This window comes from Erigeron canadensis, chromosome 7 (assembly GCF_010389155.1).
Source record: "Erigeron canadensis isolate Cc75 chromosome 7, C_canadensis_v1, whole genome shotgun sequence".
In the NCBI taxonomy this organism is placed as follows: domain Eukaryota; kingdom Viridiplantae; phylum Streptophyta; class Magnoliopsida; order Asterales; family Asteraceae; genus Erigeron; species Erigeron canadensis.
Window position 1 is genome coordinate 33,310,361 of NC_057767.1, and position 26,465 is coordinate 33,336,825.

Here is a 26,465-nt window from a genome sequence, read left to right on the forward strand (position 1 = left end):
TGTTCAAACACACTATTATATGAACCAAACACACTATTATATGAACTTAACACAATGTGTTTTTAGAAAACACATTGTGTTAAATGTTTTGACCAGTTTTCGAGTTTTCACGAAAATTTTAGTTTTCAAATGATCACAACCTTGCTTTCTTTATAACATTTGTGCCGATATATATATATATATATATATGAAGTTACCAAAGATATAAAATATGTGTGCACGTACTATAGCTTACGCATGGACCGCGCGGTCCGTGATAGTACTTCATTCTAAATGTGGAATTTGTGTGGATTTATGTATATGTTCGTGTAAAATTGCTTCTCTAAAAACAAAGTGTTGTTTTTGCTTATTGTTAGTTTGTATCATCGTTTTACTCATTATATAAATCATGTATTGTAACAAAATAGCTGCAAAAATGTGAACTATAATAAGTGAATAATTGATATATTTGTTGTACGTAGTGTTAGCACATATAAGCATATTTCACATTGAAATTTATTTATTTATTTGAATAGTTATTTTTATGCTGAAAAAGTAACGATGAACAAATCTAGTGTTTGATGGAATTTTTAAAATGTGGCCCGTTAACCTTGTAGTGATGCTATATGATATAGGACAATAACAATAGGAGATGATAACAAGCTAATTAACTACCCACGACAACGGCTAAGTTACTTACTTTGTGCTTGAACTCAAGGCAATCCTATCTCTTAAACTACACATAGTTTCATTGACTACAGTAGCCATTTGTTTATGGAAAAATTGGACAAGAGATCGAGGAACAAGTTAACGGGCTGATGATATATTCATGGCCAAGGTAATTAAAAAAAATGTGGTAGCACCAAAGAAACCAATATCCCTATTTACAAAATATTGTGTAAAGGTGTCGTCAGAGTTGCGTCATCTATGTAATCCTACACGTGTATCAAGTGGCAAATCCAAAAATTTGAGTGAGTAAGTGTTACCCTAACGATCATATAACAGTATAATACGAGAAGTTGCCAAATTAGTATCTAAATAGCTGCATTGGAAGTTAGAAAAATTCAGTGGGGGATTTTAGTTTATTTATTATGGTGCCTAAAAATATCATTGATCGAGGTCAACAGGCCTCAATCAAACTAACTACAAGAAAAACAGGATTTGACAACTGCTATCTTTCATTCAATTTAAACTCGCTTTTGAAAGAACAAAAATAATGGAGTCTTGTCAACAAGCTTATGTTATATCGACAGACTAAGAGACTATCTATATAAAAACACATGTTAAAAAAAAAAACACAATTTTTTTACTTATTTACCCACACATGAGACAAATTAAAACTTACGAGTTACAACTTTTATAGTTATCTGGGCTTGATTTGGGTTGAGACCTGATAAAATATAAAACTATATGGGTCATTTTAAGCAAATCCAAGATAGAAGATAAGGAGAAGAAGAGTGGGCTTCGATGCAAGCATCCATCCATCCATTTTCTCTAAATAAAAATATGTGCTACTCGTATTTTTGATGTGATTTGGTTGTTCAAAGTTCAAACCCAAACTATGGGCCAATTCTTAAACCGTTCATTATAAGAAGATTTGATATCCTGTTGACTATTGTCCATTATGGGTTGTATTTATGACCCTTTTCCCATTGACACACTGATAATTCATTGATATCATTAAACACTATTATTTTTTATTTTTTTTGGTAACAGGAATTTATCCTGAAAAGACTTAAACAACTTTAGGTTTTAATCATAATCACCAGATTAAAGCTTTTCATAACTTAATTACACCTGAATGTGCGCAATTGCATGTAGAATTGAAGATATCTTTAGGGTGAGTAATTGATATGATATTGTGACATACGTCATATAGCCAGACGTGACAAACTGTGTATTATTGTATTAGGATGCTCGTGCTTATATTAGACCACAAATAGATACTCATTTTTGAACGACCAAGTAGCAAAACTACCCCCAAGTGAGTATAAAGAAGAGTAATGATATTTGTACCACAAAAAAAGGTGATAGATCTATCACAACATACAATAAATTATGCATACCGTACAACTATTCAATACATTATGATGTTAAATGTACTAAAAGTTATGGTGACTAAAGTCACCGATTAACTGGCCACATCCAGCACACATAACCCTTAGGCCCTATTTATTCCAGATCAAGGGAAAACCCAATATGTATTAGGTTGTACGGTAAAACCTGTTTGCCTCAATGTTCATACCTTAGGCCCGTGCTTGTAGGGGAGTCCTCCCTCCGTCCTCCATCTCCATCTCCATAGGCAACGAGCGTCCATTTTGCTGCGTCCCTCGATCCAGTCCTCACGAGGACTATTGAAGACGCGTGTGGTGGGACCAAAGCAACAGATAGTTTGTTAATTCAAAGGTTTTTTTTTTCCATTTCAAACGGCTATTTTTTTTCCCTATTTAACCACATCAACATATTCTCATTTTAACATACAACATTTTATCACATACCATTTCATTCATCAAACACCACCAAAATCATGTCTAATTCATCATCAAGTGGCGATTTCAAATTTCTAAACTCCACCGTTACGCAAATAAACACCCTATTTAATCCGGAGATCACATGCGCCATTTTTGATGTTTGTAACGAAGATGAAGCAAACGATGTCGAGTCAAGTTCACGTGTACCTCGAACCAGAAGGGTTTTATCACGAGATCATGCCGGAGCCGCGATGCGTTTATGGAATGATTACTTTTCTAATGCACCAACTTTCCTGGCCGATTATTTTCGAAAAAGATTTCGAATGCGCAAGCATATGTTTCTTCGTATATGCCAAGATATACACAACTTTAGCGCCATCGAACCCCTACCCAAACATTTTCTGTTTTTCCAAAAAAGTCAAACCGATTGTACTGGTAGGGCCGGTTTCAACATTTTCCAAAAATGTACTTCTGCCATACGTCAATTGGCGTATGCTTCTAATGCCGACCAATTAGATGAGTAATTACATATGGGTCGTGCGACTTCAACTGAATGTTTATATAACTTTTGCAAGTGTGTTTATTATTTATATAACACTGAGTACTTGAGAAGGCCGACAACTGAAGATGTTCAACGTCTGGTAAGTAAGCATGAACAGATTCATGGTTTTTCTGGTATGCTTGTTAGTATTGATTGTATGCATTGGGATTGGAGAAACTGTCTGGTGGCTTGGCAAGGGCAGTACACACGAGGCGACAAAGGACATCCAACGATCATGCTCGAAGCTGTAGCTTCGTATGATTTGTGGATTTGACATGCTTACTTTGGCCCTGTAGGTTCGAACAACGACATCAACGTCTTTAATGAATCAGATTTGTTCGATGATCTACTCCAAGATAGGGCCCCCGAAAGGCAATATACTATTAATGGCAAATAGTTTACAAAGAGATATTATCTAGCTGACGGTATTATCCTGAATGGGCCACACTAATCAAGTCTTTTAAATGCCCGATGGACGCAAAGACTACAAAGTTCAAGCGCTACAAGAGGCTGCAAGAAAGGATGTCAAACAAGCTTTCGGGGTGCTTCAAGGTCAATGGGCAATCCTTAAACAAGATGCCCGCCCGTATTCGGTGAACAAGATAAAACGTATGATGTATGCTTGTGTCATTCTACACAACATGATTGTTCAAGACAACGGTAACGCAATTTCCGACCTTGAGGAGGATTACTTGTCCGATCCAACTAATATGCGAAGACGTACGTGGGATGAAAAGGTAGCAACGCAAATGCGAGTCGTCGGAGAGATACGTGATAGAAGGACGCACCATCGACTTCGCAATGCCCTAGTGGAGCATGTTTGGCACATTCCGGAAAGTTACCGTCAACGTTGATTTTTTTTTATTATGTGTACTTTCATAATTTTTATTTTCTATTATTAGGATCGTAACTCTTTTTAATAAGTGTTGTAATGTTAGTTTAATAAGTGTTGTAATGTTTTATTTAATAATAAAAGCATTTATTTGAATGGTGTTTTGTTTATTAAAAAAATATAAAAAATTTGATGATGTGACGAAAAAGTCCAGAAGAAGCTTATCTTATAGGCAGAGAGAGTTATGGGGAGAGTCCTGAAGAAAGTCCTGCTAACGTGGCAGTCAGGACTCCCAATGACTCTCCTCCTTAAATTCCATGGAATCCATGGAATTGGAATTTAAATTCCATCCATTACCTTGTTTGGTTGGACAAAGTGATGGAATTGAAATTTAATATTTTCCATCAAATTCTCTAATATGATTCACAAATCCTTCCATATACCTATGGAATATTTACAATTCCATTGGAATTGAAATATTTTGACAAAAACAACCCCACAAAAAATACAAACCTACTTCCTCATTTATATCTCTGTTACAACCATGGTTTGTTGTATCCACATCCACCCCCAACCACCGCGATAACCTCCCCGCTGCCTTAGGCATCCACCCCAATTGATTAGAACCAACATTTCAGCCACCAGTGTTGTGCAGCGACCCTGTCACCGACTTCGTTGCTGAGCCACCACCCCGCCACCAACCTCCATATCGCCATGGCAGCCACCCCGTCTACCGCCATGGCGGTGACAACCCGCCGTTATGGTAGTCACCGTCGGTGATTTGAATTTTAGAACAACCACTAACCTTGTTGTGCTCTGTTTCCCCTTTATTTGATTGATAGAGTTTCAGTTGATATTAAAAATGATAATTAAAATATTAAAATATAAGAATAAGAGAGTAGAATTGAGTTTTGTGTGGAAGGACAAAGATGATTGAGACCATGAGATGGTGATGATACTATATGAAAAAAAAGAGGCACAAAGATATGAATGGATGTTATTATGTGAATAATAAAGTGGTTGAACCGATGTGTTTGTTTCATATATGTTACATAGTAATTACTATTATTATTATTATTATTATATCTATTATTATTTATATTTATATTGTGTGAAAAGAAAGAGGCACAAAGATAATGTTATTGTTTATATTTTATTAAGATATTATAAAAATTTTAAAATTGGTAATTTTTTCATTTGTTATAATTTCAATTTAGATTTTTAGTTGAATTATGTCAACTAAACACATGAAAAATTGTAAAACTTTCAATTCTAATTCTTTCCTATTCCAATTTTTTTGACAAATTTCAATTTTATAAAAACATTTTGCGAATCAAACGCCCATTTAATCTTCAAGATGTATTGGTCACTATGCCAATAAAACTAGCTACACCTAATTGAAACCAGAACTAGATACTGCATTTAGATTTGTTGAAAACTTTGGTTTGCCGGAGGAGCAATAATTTTAGAAAGTCATTAATTAACCGGTGACAAAGTGAAACGCATAACGCCGTGATATTTTGGAAATTGCATTGGAAAGGAAGAAAAGTAAACGACAAAAGGATGTCTTATAATTAATTTTTTGTCTCAAATAGTTTAATTAATAGGCATTTTATTTTCTAGTTAACCCCAACAAATGATACTCCTTACTCAAGTTCCATGTTATTTTTGGGATTGAACTAAGTTTATATATGACCAGAGACCGTCTTGAGTTATACAATGCTCAGGGCAAGACAGATAAAATATGCCAGTATCAAAATTTTATAGGCAAACGATCTAAGTATAAGAGTTTAGTTAATTTATCATTAATTTGTTTTAAGTCTTATCAGAGTAAGCGTTATAAAACCAAAAACCGAAAACTAAATTTATTACTCGTACTAATTTTTTGCAACAAGAAAGTATTATTCAAATAAGAATACAATTTGTTATTAATTAACAACATATAATATTATATTCATATAATAAAAGTTAAATTCTTAATAATTTTATTTTTTTAATATGGATTTTTCGAGAGTCTTAAATTTCATCTCAAGCAAACGAGTAATTTAGGAGTAATAGTAGATTAGAATGTTATTTTAAAAAAATATGAATGAAAGTAGTCAAAACTCTCTAAACTACATATAATTACAAGAGCAAAGTCTATTAATAATTCATATCCACAATATTATTTAACTTAATAATATTTTCAAATATGTATTGATGGAGGTAATCTTTATACTCATAGTAATTATTAAAAACATCATTAAAGAACCTTTATTATATCATCAAGTTAAAATGGACAACTTTTATACATTGGTGAAACTCAAGGGGTGTAAATGTAAAGTTAAAGAAAAAAAAACAAAACTATGCAGCCTTCATCTTCCATCTCAACGTCTCCAACTCGTTGATATTGCCATTAAAACCGAATAGAAGTTTTTGTTCCTCAGATTTAGCCTTAACTAATATATAATAACTTTAATGTCTAATTAAACTTATTATAACATCATTTTAACTCTAAATGAACCTAGTATATTATAGCTTGAACCGAAAATTTGTTGCCCCTCAATTTTCGATGCTCCGTGCCGTCGCCCTCTTCGGCCTATGCCAGGGCCGGCCATGTGTATGACAACTCAACTTTTATGTTAACCTAGTCAAATGTCATACATTATACGTTATACTGTACTTCTCAATCAATTATCAAATATTTTGGTATTGTTTCCAGTAGCAAATCAATGTAACCCGGAGCAGATTTTATGCATGATTGATTGGCAGGATTCTCAATGAAATTGATATACTTCTTTGAAATGATCGAGTTACACAACATATATAATTAAGCAACATGTAAACATTAATTACTCAACATGATATTATTTTTTAGTGTTGTCTAGCTCCAATCTCCATAAAACATTTAAGAAATGAAATGGGACGCCAACATGCATGGATTTTTATTTTTTTTTTAATGATAAATTTGGGCTCAACAACATTCCTCTTCATATATCCAACTTCAATTTCAAAGGAAACCCATTATGTGAAAACCTCTATCTCCATTCTTGAGAGAATTTTGCTCACACCAGGATTTGAACACAAAATCTTTTAGTCTCAAGTTCTACCATATACCAACATGGATCTTCATGAATGGTAAAATACCATGCACTCTTTTCAATGAAGTCCATATCTCTATTGTTCTTATATATAGTCAAGACCTATATATATAAGGTGAAGTTTCAACACAATATACACAACATAAGAGTATCTATTATTACTAGAAAGAAAGATGGTATCGCAACATGATGAGCAATGTAGAGACTTGCTTCATTCTCAAGCTCATATATGGAGTCACATATTCAGTTTTATAAAGCCCATGTCACTCAAATGTGCAATTCAGTTGCAAATACCGGATATTATCAATGACCATGGCTCACCAATGTTGCTTTCTGAGTTAGTAGATGCGCTTTCTATTAACAAGGAAAGAACCCCATTTGTGCATCGACTCATGCGTATACTTGTCCACTCTGGTTTCTTTGTGAAACAAAACATAGGCAGAACTCGAAATGATGAGAAAGAGGAAGACAATGAGGAAAACAAAGGCTATCTGCTAGCTCCTGCTTCTCGGTATCTTCTAAAGGAGGAATCGTTGAGCTTGAGACCCTTTTTGCTAGCCATGTTGGATCCAAAACTAATGAATCCATGGCAAGACATGAGCAAATGGTTCAAAAATGGCGATGTCAACCCTTGTCACACAACCCACGGTAGCGTGTTTTGGGAACATGCATGCCATGAGTCGGGTCTCAACCATTTCTTTAATGAAGCAATGGCCAGTGATTCAAGGCTTGTTACAACGGTCATTCTTAAACATTGCACGAGTGTTTTTCAAGGGTTAAATTCAATTGTTGATGTTGGTTGTGGTACTGGGACCGTTGTCAAAGCCATTGCTGAAGCTTTACCAAATGTTAGTTGCATTGGTTTTGATCTTCCTCATGTTATTAGGGGTTTGGTTGGAAGTAAGAATTTGAGTTATGTTAGTGGAGACATGTTTCAAGCCATTCCCAAAGCTGATGCAGTTTTGCTTAAGGTATTTTTTCATAGTTTTCTTGTTAGCTACACTGTCAACAATGAACCTTAAAAAAAAATCTTTTGTGGTGTAGATATCACCTAAGATAATCATCATTCTTTTGGACATCCTAATTAGTTCATTTTAATGAACACAAAATTAATTGTTAATATTGTGGTGTAAATATGACCCCCTTTTCATTTCTTTAGCGATCATCGTTCATGTCATCTCTGTATAGACAAATAAATATAGTTACCATCTAAAGTGATCAAAGTTATGTTATATCTTTTACAACATGACAGTGGATATTACACGATTGGAGTGACCAAGAGTGCATAAAGATATTGAAGCAATGCAGAGAGGCGATTCCAAGCAAGGAAAATGGAGGAAAACTAATCATCATAGATATGGTGTTAAAGGATAACCCACAGGACAACCAATCGCTCGAGACTCAACTTTTCTTTGATATGCTTATGATGACTCTTACAACGGGAAGAGAGAGGAGTGAAAAGGAGTGGGCACAACTCTTCCTTGATGCTAGTTTTAGCGAGTATAAAATATTTCCTATTTTGGGGTCGAGATCTCTCATTGAAGTTTATCCCTAGCTAATTAAGTTGCATTAATGCTTTCTATATAACATGTATCGTCTTCTTGATACTAGATATATGTGGAATTTGTGTGCATGTTTGTGTAATTATTTGCTTCTCTAAGAAAATAAAAATGTTATACCTCATTCTATTTTTGTATCATCGTCATCTTAAACAATATATAATCATGTATTGTAACAATATTAGCGTTGGTGTTTCTCAAGTTGACATTGTTTATTTATATGAATGGTTTAATTTATGATAAACGATAAACAAATCTAGCTTCTTAGGGAACGTATTCTATATGAATGTAGCTTCTTAACAATTTCAATCTAGTCATGCTATAGAAGAACAATAGGATGAGTGTACGTAACCACGGTTGTAAATGAGCTAGATTAATTATTAATATGTCAAGTACTTTTGCATTGGACCACATTGTTAGGCAGATTTTGATTAGTCTTTTCATAGATATAATCCATTACTGTTATCTTAACCAACTATAGGTTTAGATTGTCTATTCACAAATAATCATTGATTTGATGGCATGATCAGACTAGACCTAATTGATAGTTGAGTTACAGGGATAACAAAAAAAGGGTACGTAAGTGTGTGGAACCCTTTGGTTCTATATACCATTCTGGCATCTAGAGCGCACAATGCATGAAACTCGTGCCCGGTGAAGTACCATCCTTGATCACAAATAGATCACATGATATTTTAGTGTAATTGGGTTAATTTGTTTGATCAGTATTGTCATAATAATACATCATATAGGATTGGTGGTGCGGAGTACACGCCTATTTGAATTTATTATGACCTTAGGGGCGAAGCCCCTAAGGTACGGGGTTTCGGGGGCAGCGCCCCTGGGAGCGGGGTCCAAGGGGCAGAGCCCCTGGCTGGGGTCGAGCTGACCCTTGAGGGACCAAATGTGGCAACTCGAAATACTTAGCAATAACTGCCATTTTGTTGATAAAAAGATATCCCGTAACAGAATTGATTATTCGATTATTTTTCTTTCTTCTTTCTAGTTCTATTTTCTCTCAAACACAAACGCACAGAAAATTCTTAATCTTTGATTGTATCTGATTGAATAGTTTGGGTGAACCACCAAATTGATTCAATCTAAAGATTGTTTATATCCGGTTATCTGTTTGTTATCTCGAATTTCCCCAACATGATATATATAGTTTCTGCCTTTGGTAAGTTTCGAACCCATGTGGTCACATGGTGGCGGTACCAGTGTACCACTTGGTGTTGGGTTAGAGGGTTATCATAACTTGAACATAAATGTGTGCAACAGTGCTGGCTTAAATTTTTTAGTGGCCTTAAACGAGATTAATTTTGAAGGCCTAGTTTATGAACAAACAAATTAATGTAAATTTAAAAGAAAAAATTAATTACCTGAATGCTAATCTGATGCTTTGTGAGTATTATAGGACAAAAAGAGTAAACAAGATCAAATGTTGTGTTACTTGTGTAGGTGTACCACTGTATCATGTACTTGGCCATTAACCACTGTATCTTGTGTAGGTAGTGTTGATAACGTGAAATAATCATTGTACAAATTGAAAATGAGATTTCAATCTGAAACAAAGTGCTTACTATGGATTAACTTATCGGGTTAAGTACAAGTTTATTGAAGATAGATAGTCAATGGCCTATGAGTAAAGCATCTCCTCTGTTTTTGCTCTAAGATATGCATCTTAGATTAGAATATTAACATCTTCATTTATCTTTAAGGTGCAGACAGTTGGGTTACTGGTAAAAACTGGTTTGAGTAAAAATAGCTAACTTTTATGGTAAGTCAAAATTAGCAGTTTTGTTCATCAATTAACAGTTTGACAAGTAGGTCGCTAATCAAAGCTACTATCGCAAGTAAATATTACCTGAATTTGCAAACTATGATAAACCTAGCTAGTTTAGCTGGATTTGGTTGTTTTGGTTATGATTTGGTTCTCAGACCCTAAATATGGGCCAAATCTTTAACTGTTCGTTATAGACTATCGTCATTTATGTTGACATTCTGGGTTGTATTTATGAGTGTTTTCCATAAAACTACATGTGTTCAGTTGAATTTTGATACGTCGATAATTCATTGCTATCAATATTAAACAGCTTTAGGTTTCAATCGTTCCAAATGATCATTGATCTGAGTGTTACGCCAAATTAAAAAAATTGAGGTAGATAAGATGTGAGTGAATCTCACATCTCAGCCCGTTGCACAGACAATACAACATACATAACCGACACAGCCACTAGAAAACTAATTAAACTAGATTATAGATGTTGTAAATCTACTTTCTAATTCGATCCCTTAAAGTGATGTCCATTGATATGCAGAATGCCCTTTGTATTTCATGAATTTGATTCTCATCTACGTCGTATACATCATCCCCATCTTCATCACTGTAATGAAATTGGTTCAACGGGATTATAGACTTGAACCTCCACCATTAGCGTTTCCTTTTTTTTCGGCTCTTTTAGATTGTTTCCTAAGGTTTTTCACAACTTCGCCCATTTCCTGTTTTGTCATTTCTGCAATATCAGCTGCAATTGCCTTTGTCTGTCGAGCCATGAAACTTGACGTTTCATCATTAACCGTCCACCTCATCATCATCATCATCATCACTATCAACCACTTACGGAGTCAACGCCCCAAAGCTCGAAGTTAAAGTATTCTTTAATGCAGCCTTAGGACCAGATTGCGACACAAGGACCTCCTTAGCCTTACCGGCCGCATTCAAAGATGAAAATTTTCCAGCTGTAGATGTAGAAGCCTCTTTAGGGTCTCTCTTGGTATCATCATAACATACATCTCAATCAATTATCAAATACTTTGGTATTATCCCCATTACGTAGCAACCAAAGTCATTGAATCGAGAATAACCACATAAGTAACATATAAACATTTACTCCACATGATAATATTCTTTAGTGTTGTCTCCGTAAGCAATCATGAAATGTCATGGGAAGCCATAATAGAATAGTAGTAAAATAATGGTATTTTCTCTTTTCAATATCTCTTTTGTTCTTATATATAGTCAAGACCTATAAGGTTAAGTGTCACCATACTATAACTTATTAGAGTATATATTACTCGTATTACTAGAAAGAAAGATGGCATTGCAAAACAATGAGCAATCTAATGACTTGCTTCGAGCTCAAGCTCACATATGGAACCATATGTTCAGCTATATAAAACCCATGTCACTCAAATGTGCTATTCAGTTACAAATACCCGATATTATCAATGACCATGGCACAAAATACCCGATATTGCAATTTTAAGTACTCCGTTTTTTTTTTTTTTTTTACTTTCAAAAAATAAAGCTACCAAGATATGCAATTTGTGTGCAGTACGCCAGTACTTCAACTTATGAATGAGTTTTCTGTTGGGTTAATCTTGATTTCGGGTCAACAAGTCAATGAGTCGTTTTATTAGTATGAGTCTAGTATTTTATTTGGGTTATGTTAAGTAAGTTTAAGTTGGTTATTTAGTAAGTTATTTAGTGGTTTTATGCATGTTCTATTTAACTAAGAAGTGGGTCATGTTTGACCGCTTATTAGGAGTTAAGAAGAAAAGTGTAGTATGAAGTGTATGGCTGGGAATTAGGAGAGAACGTGTGTAGACTTGTAGTCTATTTATAGCCTTATTTTGTTCAACGAAAGTACAGTCTTCACATTTTGCCATACAAAAGTTCCTGCATTATTTTCTTTTCATTGTTTGTTCATATTTCAAGAAAAACTAAAATCATAAGGTCCTTGATATCCTACATTTTCATCCTAGTGGTATGTGTGCTAACCACAACAATGTTGTGAAACTCGGCTAATACAACCGATTTCACCGAGTCGGATCGTGTATCGGCCGACTGGCGATACGAATTTGCCATACTTGGTCTGAAAATCGGCCAGGGTTCTAGACTCAGGTCAATTTGGACAAGACTCGGCTGTATCGAATCGGGTCAACCAAAGTCAAACTTTTTTTTGTTAAAGCTTTTATGAATTATGTTATTATTTCTAGACAAATTATGTTTAAGTTGAAACATTATGTTATGTTTAAGTTTGAAGTTATATATATATATAACTTTATATTACATATATTTTGAAAAACTATTATTTTATACATAAAAAACTCATTATTTACCGATCCGATATTTAAAAAATCCTGACCCCCCCCCCTCTCTATGAATAGATCTTGATTCTCGAGTTCCGCCACCTTAACCACAATAAGCCGTGAGTTTAATACTCTAATAGAAAACTTCTAAATGTATGTGGAATCCGTATGGATGTTCCTGTCATTTGCATCATCGTTTTCTTCGTGTATATCAATTCACGTGTACAAATGAGCGCTTGCATTTCTCACAAATTAATTGTTTATTGATTGTCCATGAATATCAACCAACCATTAGGTTTGAATTTCTCGCAAATAATCATTGATTGTCCATGGCATGAGATTAGACCTAGTTGATCTATAGGCCAAAACCTCCGTTAGAAATCCATTTCGGAAATAGTCATGGGGATACCCCAGTTAGACTGCGTATATCTGAGTCAAAAAGACTCGTCGTCCCCGGGTACACTGTCGATCCATTTAGTTGATCTTTAGAGTTGATAACGTGAAATACTCATTTTATAATTTAAAAATGAGACTTCATTTTATACAAGAGTGCTTGTAATGGATTTACATATTGGCTAATATGAGTTCAAGCTATGCATCCTAGAGTATTATATATTTCAATATTAAAGAACAAAAAGTGGCTTAGCAGACAGTTGGGTAGCTGGTAAAAACTGGTTCGAGTCAAAATACATAACTTTTAAGGTGAGTCAAAATCAGCGGTAACGGTTTGACAAGTAGGTCACGAATCAAAGCTACTATCACAATTAGGAGTACTTAAAATTGCAAACTAATATAAGGGTACTCTAGCTGGATTTTGTTCATCTAATAAATATTAACTTAATAAAACTAGGAATCTTGTTCTTACCTGATAGCAGAACATGACACATAATGTTTTATAGTAACTGTTTCAGCATCAGATCAGATGCGTATTGACTCGGGATGGAAGGGACCAATTTCTAGATTTAACGTCTTTAAAGAAGCTGCTGGATCTCTTTGAAACAACAACAAAAAAACTGCAACCACAAGAAGGAATTGAAACGAAGATGAAAATTGAAAACCATGGATACATAATGGTTAAGAATGAACAAAAACATGACAAATTCGATAAATTATGGCAACAAATCAGGGATCCACCTGGCCTTCTCCTACAGTGCAAACCAAACAAAATTTTACTCTATAAGACTAGAGTGCCATGTTATGTGGCTTATTTTGACCCGTTTGAAATGTTCAATTCATCTGGCCCGTTCCTTTTGATGTAAAACTTTGATTGATCCAACTGATCCATTGAAGATGAAACATTAATCAAACTGACCCATTCCTATGTAAATGGGTTGGAATTGCCAATTCCACAGATTGGACCACCAAATCCAACATGTGAAACAAAGTACTTACAGGATGTATATACAATGAGTTGAGATTCTTTTCCTTTACATTTTCCTAGTTAAAAAAACATAGAAATTACTAAAATCAAATAAATACCAACTGAGGATATTTCTTTAGGTGAGAAAATTATAGAGGTGGCTGATATGGCTCACTTGCTGATAAACGGGTCTACCTACTCAGGGCTCACGGAGTGGGAGTCGGGCTTCACACGGGTTGGCCCAACCCGCTGAACACACCGCCACCGGTGGTGTGGGCTCCAAGAAATTGGCTTTAATATAATGATATGATTGTCTATCATGATTCTTGAGTTTCATTAACTAATATAATTACTGGCACCTCTAACTAAACACTGCACATAGTAATTATATAAAGGAATTTGCTAACTATCTCATTTATGCAACATCTAATGAAGTCAAATTTTCTTGAATATAAAATTATGTATTTATTACCAACAGTAATTTTTTTTTTGAACATTCATCTTTTATTAACCATTGGGAAATCTAGCGAGGAGTTATTAGATTGAATTAACGAAATTTAAATTAATTTTTGATAATTTTAAAAACGCCTGGTGTATCCCCACCCAAATTTTTGGTATCTCGACCATATCGCTCCAAAATAGTGTGGTCCCCTGTCTGTAATGACAAATCTGGTAGAGTAAAAGCGGACCCCTGTCATTAATAGTCTGATCGGATTACCAAAAATATGGTCGGGATACCAGGCGCATTTAAAAAATACCGACTTCATTGAATGAACCAGTACTCCAAGTCACTAGATAGTAAATCCTAAAAATCTCATTATACAAATTAGAAACCCTAAAGACACCAGTACTAAAATATCAGCCCTTATTTATCTCAGATAAGGTTTTTCTCTCATCAAATAGTAGACAAAATAATGCCGTTCAAAAAAATAAAGATAAAAAATAGACAAAATAAAATAAGGAGAGAATTACTGTAACGTGTCCGTTCATCATCAAATAAATTAATGAAAATAATAAGAGGTAACATCTGTATATACGTTACAACTTGTAGCTCCACACAACATATGAATAGTTATGTTGTTTAGCAAACGTGGAGTTGGGAAGAGAAAATATATTATTTTCCTTCTCGATAATAAAACACTAGTCCATCATCGATCATATCTTTTAATTTTGATTGCTAGCTAGCTAGCTCTTTCTTATATATATATATATATAGGCAAGACCTTAAGATTATGTTCAATTCCACCATGAGATATTGTCTTCCATAATTACTTGTATAAAATAATTAAGAAATCAAATGGCATTATTGCAAAATGATGAGCAGTCTAATGACTTGCTTCGATCCCAAGCTCACATATGGAACCATATGTTGAGCTATATAAAATCAATGTCACTCAAATGCGCTATTCAGTTAGACATACCCGATATTATCAATAGTCACGGTGCACCCTTTTGCTAGCTCCCGCATCTCGGTATCTTTTGGAGGAGGAGCCATTGAGCATGAGACACTTTTTGCTAGCCATGCTGGATCCAATATTTATGAATCCATGGCAAGACATGAGCAAGTGGTTCAAAAATGACGATCTCAACCCTTGTCACACAACCCACGGGAGCACGCTTTATGAACTTGCAGGCCAGGAGCCGGGTCTCAACCATTTCTTTAATGAAGCAATGGCTTGTGATTCAAGGCTTGTTACAACTCTCATTCTTAAACATTGCACGAGTGTTTTTCAAGGGTTAAAATCAATTGTTGACGTTGGTAGCGGTACTGGGATCGTTGTCAAAGCCGTTGCTGAAGCCTTTCCTAGTGTTAGTTACATTGGTCTTGATCTTCCTCGATCATGTTATTAAGGGTTTGGTAGGAAGTAAGAATTTGCGTTATGTTAGTGGAAACATGTTTGAAGCTATTCCCAAAGCAGATGCAGTTTTGCTGAAGGTATTTTCTCAACGTTTCCTTGCTAGTAACAAACACTATGAATTCATATCACACTATAAGCCACATTATTAACAATAACGTTAAAATAAGGGGCTATTTGATTGGAATGTACTTTAACATTGCAGAATGTCTTTTATGGGACAATACTATTAAAATGTCTATGGTAAGGACTAAAAGTGGTAAAAACTTCTTTTAAGGGTTTGTGCCGAATAAGGGCTTATGTGGAGCGAGTCATTGCTTACATGGAAACCATTTCTAGCAAAGCTGGAGTACTTTAGAATCAAATACTCAATCAACTCATTTTCATTTTGTTCTAAATATATATAACCTATAATATAGTTGCAGTCTAAAGTGAACAAATTTCTATGTAAAATCTATCATATTTAAGTTGTGTTTTTTTTTCAACAAAATAGTTGATATTACATAATTGGAGTGACCAAGAGTGCATAAAGATATTGAAGCAATGCAAAGAGGCAATTCCAAGCAAAGAAAATGAAGGAAAAGTAATCATCATAGATATGGTGGTATTGTGGTAAAAGGATAATCCAGAGGACCACAAATTGATGGTCCACGAATGCACAACTTATGTTTTAATTAAATAGACAAGAAAGAAAGTAAGCAAGTAAGTAAATAACAAGAACAATGTAGAGTTCAATTGTAATACATCAATGCAAGGATAATCATATGTATCATTGATTAAACGATGAATACATGGTTGATCTTACACTTGACTTACAAGAATACAAAAGAACAAAGATAATTGCTAAGTCTAGACACACTAAAAACTTAAGCAATTACAAGTGACACACACTTTTCAGGTGACTAACACACTTAATACGATGTGGTTGTGTTGCTTTATATAAGGAAAGACTTAGGGCAACACAGCCTGCTTTGATTGTAACTTGATGGTGGTTGTCGACTTCCAATTGGCTCATGGTAGTTGAATCATGTGCCCATTGTCTTCTATACCAAATCGGGTAAGAGAGAGAGAGTGAACCCTTGCTTTGGTCCCAACATGTACATTTGCCATTCAAGGCAAATTACAGTTGGTTAACCACCATGTGACTTTTTGTTTTCATTTGATTTGAATTCTTCCCACCATGTACACCATGTTGGAGTATTCAACTTGCTGAAGACGTCACTTCACCTGCTGATTACTTGCTATAGACTTGCTGACGTCATACGTCAGTTCTCAAGTCTCCTTCAGCGAATCCCAGACTTAACACAAATCACTCGAGAATGAACTTTTCTTTGATATGCTAATGATGACTGTTACAATGGGAAGAGAGAGGAGCGAAAAGGAGTGAGCAAGGCTCTTCATTGATGCTAGTTTTAGCAATTATAAAATTGTGCTTCCAATTCTGGGGTCGAGATCTGTTATTGAAGTTTATCCTTAGTTAAGTTGCATTGCTTTCTATATAACATGTGTGCCGATAAAGCTACCAAGATAAAACATTAGGCATGGGCTTTCATCTTAATGGTATGTGTGTTAAACCATCAACTAATAAGTTGTGATCAGTTCTAGCACCTGGCCTGTTGGATATCTTCTAAATGTATGTGGAATATGTGCGGATGTTCGTGTAATATTCTTCTCTAGATAAAGAAGTGTGTTTAATTACCTCATTCTCATTTTGTATCATCGTTTTCTTCATGAATATTGATCATGTATATATCCTAACAAAATTAGCGCCTGCATCTCTCATGTTGACATTGTTATCTCCTTCTCTTAAAGAGGAGATTGACCGCTTAGGTCACAAAAAATTACGTGTCAACCAATGAATTATGTTAGAGCCTTTTTGCTGATCATCGGCTGATGAAATTGGTGTGTATTTGAGAGCGTTTATACTATGTGAAAAAGTTGCTTTTTGTATTAAAACTCGAGCTTTTTGATCGGATAATGTATATGTGTGTGGGAATATGTGCTTGCATGGAGAAAGAGAGAGGGGATTTTAAATTTTGAATGAGTCTGTGTGGGAATATGTATTTGGAGGAAGTGAGAGAGGATTTTAAATTTTGAATAAGTCTATGTGTGAGACAGATTTATAAAGGTTTGCTTTGAAGGGGAGAGAGAAAACAAGATCTTTATTTTTCTTTAATTCTTCTTTGCTCTCCTTTTCTCTTTTTTCTTCCGATTAATCATCTTCTCCATATTCCTTCAAATTTATCAAGGTTTAACATAATTTATAAATCTTCCAATTAATCACCCAAAATGTCATCTTCCTTTATTTAATTCCGCCATGCTTTAGAAACTTTAGAAAAGTTTCTCAAAGCGATTTTGTAATTGAAGAAAAACGAAGGTTAGTTTGTGATGTTTAACATCTTCTTTGCTAAGAAAAAATAAGACATTTATTTATATTTCATGGTATAACTCATGTTAGTTTTTCCAACTTATTGACTATTTATGTGAGTATTTTTAGTTTTGATGAGGCAGACTGATGTATTCAAACAATCAAAGGGTAATTAGAGTTGTTTCTTCAAACGAAAATTTGGATCGTACTTATTACTCGCAGTTGTGAACCTATTTGTCTCACCGAAAATGTTAGTATGCTTAGAAGCAGAATTATTTGCACAGTATAAAGGTCTGCAATTAGGAGTTTAGGGTATTTACAGCAGTTGACTTGCTCATTGCGATCTGAAACTTAACTGGGATTCATATTTGTTCAAATGCAATTCAATATAGCATTGAATTTGACATCCTTATTGGTTGATTTGATGCATTCGACCATTTGTAGGAGATATTAAGAAAGTACATGCATTACTTTGTTTCTTTTGGACTAACTCTCATCTTCACAATATCATCTTTTTATTAATTTTGTAACTTACAAAGCTGACATTTGATTACAACTATCTCAGAGTTCTCTGTGCTGCTATCAAAAACAGTGTATGTGGCCGTAGTAGTAGGCTGCAGTTGCATGTGGAACAACTGCCCTGTTGTGGAATCCATTCTTTGATGGGACTAATACTTCAACATGAGAATATTTTCTGTTGACACAAAGAGCAGGCTCCAATTGCACCAGCGGTGCTGTATAAGTAGCACTGAGAGGACTGTAGTAGCTTCTCTCACTTTTGGATACTAAAGTTTTTTTTTTTAGCTACCGAATTGGATGACATTCTAATTTTTACCATGAGTGAACTTGTCTTTCATGAAGTTTGGGTACTAAATTCACTCCATATAACAAGATTAAAGAGATCAATGATTTAACATCTAAGTGAATAACTGTTGTTTTTAGTTGGAAATAACTCATTTATTGCCTTTTGACCAGTAATTTTGCCTTGGGGGAGCCACTATATTCGGGTCCTTTTTCTTAGCATACCCTGCAACAGGTTAGTCATCCCGGTATCTTTGTCAACAGGTTGTTAATACATTATAGGGATTAGTTTCCTGAAACGTAACTATTTTTGACCGAATGTCTATAGTAGGAAAAAACTAAAGTTATGTGTATTGTATGTAAGCAACTTGAAAAAATGTTTATTGTATATAAGAAAACATACGTGACAACCATATACAGGTGCCGCTTGTCAGATTGTAATTGTTTACATACAATACACACAACTTTAGTTATTTCCTACTATAGACATTCGTTCAAAGTTTCTTACTTTCGAGGGAACTAATCCCTACATTATATGCTTTTAAAGTTTTCCATGTATTGAATATCTTGGGTAGGTTCCTTCTCAACCTTAGCTGTTAATATCAACAAGGAGTGCGAAAACTGGTTTGTCTGGAATTATTATGGCTTTATCATATGCATTACGTTACTTTGTTATTCATGGCACAAATGTTTGAATATATACTTCAAGTATGTCTTACTTTTGCTACTTAGTTCTCTTAAAATGTTTTTATAGATGTGGAATAATGGGCAGATTGTTTTATAGATGTGGAATAATGGGCAGATTGTATAATGGGTGTATTACATTCAAGGCATTCTATAAAATAAACAAGCATTAAAATGTTACATTTTTTAGAGGATGTATAAAAAGAAGTGTGGATGAACTATGTAAGGTAATTAGGAAAGTGGCTAGACTGAGGTTATTGTTTAAAAGATCACGAATAATTCTTTAGAGGCTGTTGATATTTGGAATCGTAACCTGAAAAAGAGTTTTGATGGTGGAGTGTGCAATGTAAATGTGCATTAAAATGTTAAAAAATGTTAATTGTGGTAAAATTAAGTAGGAGGTATAGTGTTAAAAAAATTAATTATTAAAATGAGATAATAAAAAAATTAAAATAGACTCGAGGCAAAGGGCAAGAGGTCACAATCACAAGTTCTCTTAGTGGTGAGATATGTTTCAGAGGTATATATCCTATCTCTAATATGTATAATGTCATTAATCCCTCGGTATGAGATAGTGCAGTTTCGGCTGACCTGTATGTTTCTGGTAATATTACAAGAGCAGAATGCAGATCCTCCATCATGTTTTCTTTGAGTAGTCGAGTTGAATTTGAAGTCATTAATTGATGGTACATCATGTTTACTTGAACTTTTTCAATGAAAAAACCATGTAGTATTTGTTACTCACAAACTTCATGCTATATGTAGTAGATATAGATATACAATATACAACTCTCTATCTCAAAAAGGTTATCTCTAACCTCTCAAAAAGTTCTCTCTGTGGTTTGTCATGGATAAGCAAAACCAGGGTTTTGTGGATGATCTCAGATCTTCAAAAGAAATCTGGAACATCAAAGTTGGTATCAGAAGAAGGTGGTTGCAAAGCTTTAGGCTTGATTCGATAGTGATTGATGAGAAAATAAACTGCTTTAGTCTAAGAAATTGTATACTAAATTGTTCAAGTGGTTTTTTTATTCAAACTTCTATTTTTTTGGTGCGGGGCAATATGATTGATGAGAATTTGATGAAAGAAGTTCATATAGTTGATTAGTGTTATCTTTCTTTGATTCTTAGCTTAAAAAATATTTCATTAAACGAATCGTTTTTCACATCTTTTGATTTGGTTGCAGTTGTAATTGGAAGCGTGGTTTCACGTGGAGACTTGGATGTAGATTTTTAAGCCTACTACTGTGAAAGAAAGCAAAAGGATGGATTTCAAACTCCAAGATTTGAAGTAAATTTCTTTACAACCATTTTATTGATATATTTATTGATATACAAGTATGTATCTTGCTGTAAGCTAATTTTACTATGCTTCGCACTATCAAAATGCATGAAGAAGATGCTGGCTGGTTTTATAGAGCATGTCCTAAGTGTAATAGGAAAGTGATGCCAAAATTGAAATTATATAGCCTGTGTCGTTGAAATGTTGAATTTATGAGGAGCTTAAGAAGGCTCCTGCTGATAGTTTGTGGCGTGTCGTGTGATAGGTGCAAGTGCCACCGGTATTCGCTAGAGTCAAGTCAAGTCCGGGGAGATAGAAAAAGCATGAACTTGATGCTCATGTGTACAAGTTGCTTGCTTTTAAGAAATTGATTGCTAAGTACAACATGGGAATCAGTATCATGTGTACACTGTGTGAAAACTCTATGGTGACCTCGATATAATTGTTGAGCTGGTGGGGCAAGATCCTGCTATGGATGTATAAAGTCGGATCCGTTTTTCTGTCATCTTTTCGAAGGATGTTGTGTTTGTTACCGGCGAATCTTTGGCTATTTGTTGAATAAGATTTTGGAAAAAACCCATTGAAGTCATTGCTGAAAAAAATATTGTTGCAAGAGAGCACTCTACCCACCAAAAGGATTAGGAAAAAGCTTCAACCATATGATGTCTAAACTGCTGCAAAGTTAGATGTATGTTGTGGCAACTGTACTTTTTAAACTTCTCTTTTGACAAACTATCAATAACTTTAATGTTTAGTTTATTTTGTTTCATGTTCTGCGCATTTATTTTGCACATCTCATGCGCTTTACATATCATATATTATCTGTCAACATATAGTAAGAGTAATATGTTTTGTCAAGAAATAATAATGATTATGCTTCAACTCTTCAACATATAATACTTAAAGCAGAAAACATATCTATAACTTATTATATCTATTTTTTTTTATAACATGGATCAACTTCTTATAAAGAAAGCCAACCTATCTTTGTTTGGAAAACAAAGATTGTCTTCTAGGAAAACTTTTCTAAAAAATTACAATTTGAACGCGTTTCCTGTTTTTCATGTTTTCTTGAAAAATGAAAATAGAAAACAAAGGAGTTTTCTTGAATTAAACGCACCCTAAGTGTTTATATGTATTTTTTTTTATAGTTTGGTGAGTAAAAACGAAAATTTGATAATATACAAGGAATGAGTTAGATATGACCTATGCTATTTGGAAGAATCTAAAACATTGTTTGTTTACAAATATTTAAAAGTAAATTTAGTTTTGTAATATATTTGAAGTAGCCCCGCGTTTCACGCGGGCTTTAAGCCTAGTTTATTAGAATAGAAGAAGTAATATTTTCATGTAGTTCACTCTGTATCGGAAGAGTATTTAGACTGAGTCCGCGTTTTCAAATCTTAATGTAAAAGCTAAAAGGAAAAAAAAACAAAGAAAGAAAGAAAGAGAAAATGACAAACGAACTCATATACAAATACGGGTGATTGAGTAAAATTTTTTATTTTTATTTTTTTTAATTTGAAAATGAGATTTCATTTTAAACTAGAGTATTACAAGGGATTAATTAACATATTCGGATCAAGTATTTCAAATAGATATTTCTATAATTCGATCTACCGTTTTTGCATTTAGCTCTAATAATATTAATGATCCTCCTCCTTCTTTACATGATAATGATTCCTTGCATTCTGATTTGGTGAATGATAATGTTCATGAAACTAGAATTAGTAAAGTGGATTTTGAGAATCCTCTGAATTTGCATGTTCTTGATATTCTGCGGTACTCCTTTTAATAGTTTTGAACTTTAGGCTAGGCTAAAATTATAAATTAAAGTTTGGTCTTGTACGGCGAAGCCAGAAATTTGATCTAAGAAGGGCCAAAAAATTTTTTAACCCGAACACTAGTCGAACAATTATGGTGTCACGACATCAAAATAACAACAACCTAGCAAATAACAACAATATAACATACTGCAAAATAATACCAAGACAACAACATTATAATAACTAAACAACATCATTACAACAACCTAGCTACTATATCTTGAAAAATGAAACCAATTAGCAAGTCAAACATATTATTACAGGAAATAGCATGTAATTAGCATGTGAAAACAAAAAATGGTCTAAAAAAAATCCACGGAACATAACTTATTCTGGTGCTCATAGTATAAATCAACATAAAACAATCATAATTGTAGTAAACGAGAGCAAGTACCTGCGCGTTGTGGCGGTATGATGGTAGGGTGGTAATTCATAGAGTGTGATAGGTTATAGAGAGTCATAGCCAAATGTCTGAGCCATACGGGCTCCGCCCTCAGATTTGAAAATTCGTCGAAAGTATATCAAATGACATTTCTAATGAAAGAGCACGAAATTTTATGAACACCCATATAACTTTTATAATTTATCGATGTATAGTTTTTAAGATAAAAGATTTTGAATTAATTGGAGGAATAAATGATTTATGGAAGAGAGAGAAAGAATATGATTGGTTGATATTTTGAGAAGAGAGAAAGGGTAATATAGTTATTTTAGGTAAATATAGAATAGATAAGAGGGACATTTTGGGAAAGTAAATGTTGAAACTTAAAATTTAGACAAGAGAAATTTGCTTTATAATATAGTATAGATATTTGTTTGTATTTTTATTTTTTAAGTATAATATACTTTGTATTCAAATTTTAGTGATAGATACATATATAGACATCTATAAAAATATACAAAGTTAAAATACTTTAAAGCAGTTTCGAAAATGTAATACAAACAAATAGCAAAACAATGACATCTTAACAATAAATAAAGTATATAAATATTGAAAATTATATATAATATTAATTACATAAATTATTGATTAATGACGAGATACTTCTGTAGACATTGGGTGGTCATTTTTCTAAATATCACTCGAGATTTTATAATTTATTAAAAATGTCAAACGAGTTACAATAGATATTTAATGTCTACTTTTAAATAAATTTCTTTAAAAAATAATTCAAGTTTCATCTGGGTCTTCAGAATAACTTGGTAAAACTCATTTACATATAAAAAGGAAAAAGCACCTGTGTAAACATTTTTGAGTTTTTTAGTTTTTAACTTCCCATACAGGATGGGACAAACTAGTTAACTGAACAAAATTACGACAAAATGTATATAACATATTAATATTAATATTACTGAGTTTTTTTTTCCAAAATAGTGTAGTGGGAAAACTTATTTACCAAACTAGTATAGTTTCAATAATATTTACCATTTTAGTATAAAACATAATTAAACATTATATTTATATCTATTAAATATAATAAATAAAGATATGTTGATAACACCTGTTGTTCGATTGCATTCACGTTCATTTTTTCTTTCAATAAAGATTGGGTATAAAAAATACAACCATACACATTGATTAATTAGGAAAACACAAAATCGATACTATGAGTTTTCTGAAGATGAAACAACACTACAAAGACAAAAATATCGACATTTATGATGACACGTGAATACAAATCGATCAAATATGTCCCAAACACTAAAAATTTATGCTCTATAATATCGACCTAATTTGATATTATTATACGCCAATTAGTTTAATAATCTGAGATAAATAGGATAATAGCTAAAGCTAAAAGCAATTACTTGGTAGTTAATCAGAGATGTTATTCTCAATGGGATGACATCCTCTCTAGAAATGTCTCTTCCATTGATTTGACGATCCGCATTTGATTTATCATTTATTCTATTGTTTCAACAGAAATACCATTATATTTTACTATTTCTTTGTTAGTGATTTTTTGTATATTTATCAACACTTTTTTTTATAAAGTTAGTTTCGATTCAGACGTACTGAAGACAATTTTAACCAACAAATTGTTGGACCTCCAGCCCCCTCCTTATGGAAAATACCTTGAGATGAGAAACCCAAAATTTGAACCCGAGACATTGGGGAAAACTCACCTTCGAGACCCACATAATAGATTCAGAAAATACCCCTGACCAACCCACCTAATTTAATGTTTAATTAAGTTGTATTCTAACATATTTTTATTTATTATATTTAATAAATATAAATATAATGTTTAATTATGTTTTATACTAAAATGGTAAATATTGTTAAAACTATATTAATTTGGTAAATAAGTTTTCCCACTACACTAATTTGGTAAACATTTTTGAGTTTTTTAGTTTTTAACTTCCCATACAGGATGGGCCGAACTAGTTAACCGAACAAAATTACGACAAGATGTATATATATAACATATTAATATTAATATCACTAGCATATTTGGGATGGGCCATGACCCACCATTAATATTATTTAGCTTTGGTTGTTTAGTTTAGCTATCATGGTTGTTCATTTTCATTACTAATTACTTGCACCTTTAATTAAAGACGGAGTAATTATATGCCAACAGAGACAGACACAAACGATCGATGTCCCTGTATAAAAAGTTAACAGATACAAAAATATCTCATATGAATACTGAAACATGAGACTTAATTATCTTGATAGAGTTCTTCTATCATCAAATATATCTTGATAGAGTTCTTCTATCATCAAATAATAAACAAATTAAGGAAAAAAAAAAAAAACTAAAAACGGGAAAATCATTGTAAATGAAAATAATAAGAGGTCAAATCAGTACGTACGTTATCACTTGTAGCTCCATACAACATTTGAATACAGTTTTGTTGTTTAGCAAACGTGGAGGTAGGAAGAGAATATAATTGGAATGAAGAAATTAATATGACAGATAGAGTAATACACATTTATTCAACGTGTTACAGACTACACGTTCAATTTAATACGTCAGTCTATCTTCAATCATCTCCTTTTTAAAAAATAACGGGAAAAAATTAGTAAGAGCTTTCGATAGATTTATGAAAATAACAGTGACGTTTACATTTACATTTAAAAGTTTTTACTTTTTAGCAATGATTTTTCATTTATTGCCGGAAATAGTAACATTTGACATGCGTAACTTCTAACGTGTTCATTTTTTTTAATTACGTGACATTTTTTAATGCCTTGACATTTGTATTTATTTATTATGTAATTATTATCGGCCATTTCATTTTCCCCTAAAAAATGACGTGGTCTTGTTTCAGTTTCAGTGCCGGCAAGGTATTTCTTCGCGTCGTCTTATTCTGGAGCTAATTTCAACTTGATTTCATTGAAGTCTGTGGAGTTTCTTCCGCTTTTAAGCATTGAAAACTTGTGTTTAAAGTTCTTAAAGAAGACATAGATCTAGCTCTTCTTTGTCTATCTTGAGATTTAAAAACTCCAAATTTAGATATCAAAACGTCGTCGTTTTCGCCGGCAGGGAGATCTATCATGAGGATGTTCATGTGAGATGATAGTTTAATAGGACGGATCGGGCCGTTTAAGAAGAGTTCAGTAGAGGAGGACATAGATTCAGATGGCGGAGGTCTAGAGGTTAGCTCGAACTCGGACAAACCGCTGACAGTTTTTAAGTTAGTTGCATAAATGAATAGAGTAATTGCTAAGTGACATACTAAAAACGTGAACAATTACAAATAAAGTGACACACACTTTAAAAAAT

At 33.4% G+C, this 26,465-nt stretch overlaps 2 protein-coding genes, 1 long non-coding RNA gene and 1 pseudogene across 6 annotated transcripts; all 4 read left to right on the forward strand.

Annotated features, from left to right (window-relative positions):
• The first annotated feature begins 3,455 nt into the window (after positions 1–3,455).
• On the forward strand, positions 3,456–3,845 carry LOC122609359. Its single transcript, XM_043782410.1, has one exon. The coding sequence runs from the start codon at positions 3,456–3,458 to the stop codon at positions 3,843–3,845; it is 390 nt and encodes a 129-aa protein (XP_043638345.1).
• A 3,231-nt stretch (positions 3,846–7,076) lies between these two features.
• LOC122607905 (trans-resveratrol di-O-methyltransferase-like) lies at positions 7,077–8,458 on the forward strand. Its single transcript, XM_043780977.1, has 2 exons — positions 7,077–7,874; positions 8,156–8,458. The coding sequence occupies exons 1-2, from the start codon at positions 7,077–7,079 to the stop codon at positions 8,456–8,458; spliced, it is 1,101 nt and encodes a 366-aa protein (XP_043636912.1).
• A 6,712-nt stretch (positions 8,459–15,170) lies between these two features.
• Positions 15,171–16,405, forward strand: LOC122607453 (annotated as a pseudogene).
• Positions 16,406–19,078: 2,673 nt separating this feature from the next.
• LOC122607454 lies at positions 19,079–21,674 on the forward strand. Of its 4 annotated transcripts, XR_006325042.1 has the most exons (4): positions 19,079–19,174; positions 19,515–20,553; positions 20,811–20,914; positions 21,171–21,674. It is a non-coding gene; the product is annotated as an uncharacterized LOC122607454 (long non-coding RNA). The 4 variants fall into 4 exon arrangements; XR_006325041.1 differs by lacking the exon at positions 19,079–19,174 and having other exon boundaries at positions 19,427–20,553; XR_006325043.1 differs by lacking the exon at positions 19,079–19,174 and having other exon boundaries at positions 19,427–20,309.
• Positions 21,675–26,465: the final 4,791 nt, after the last annotated feature.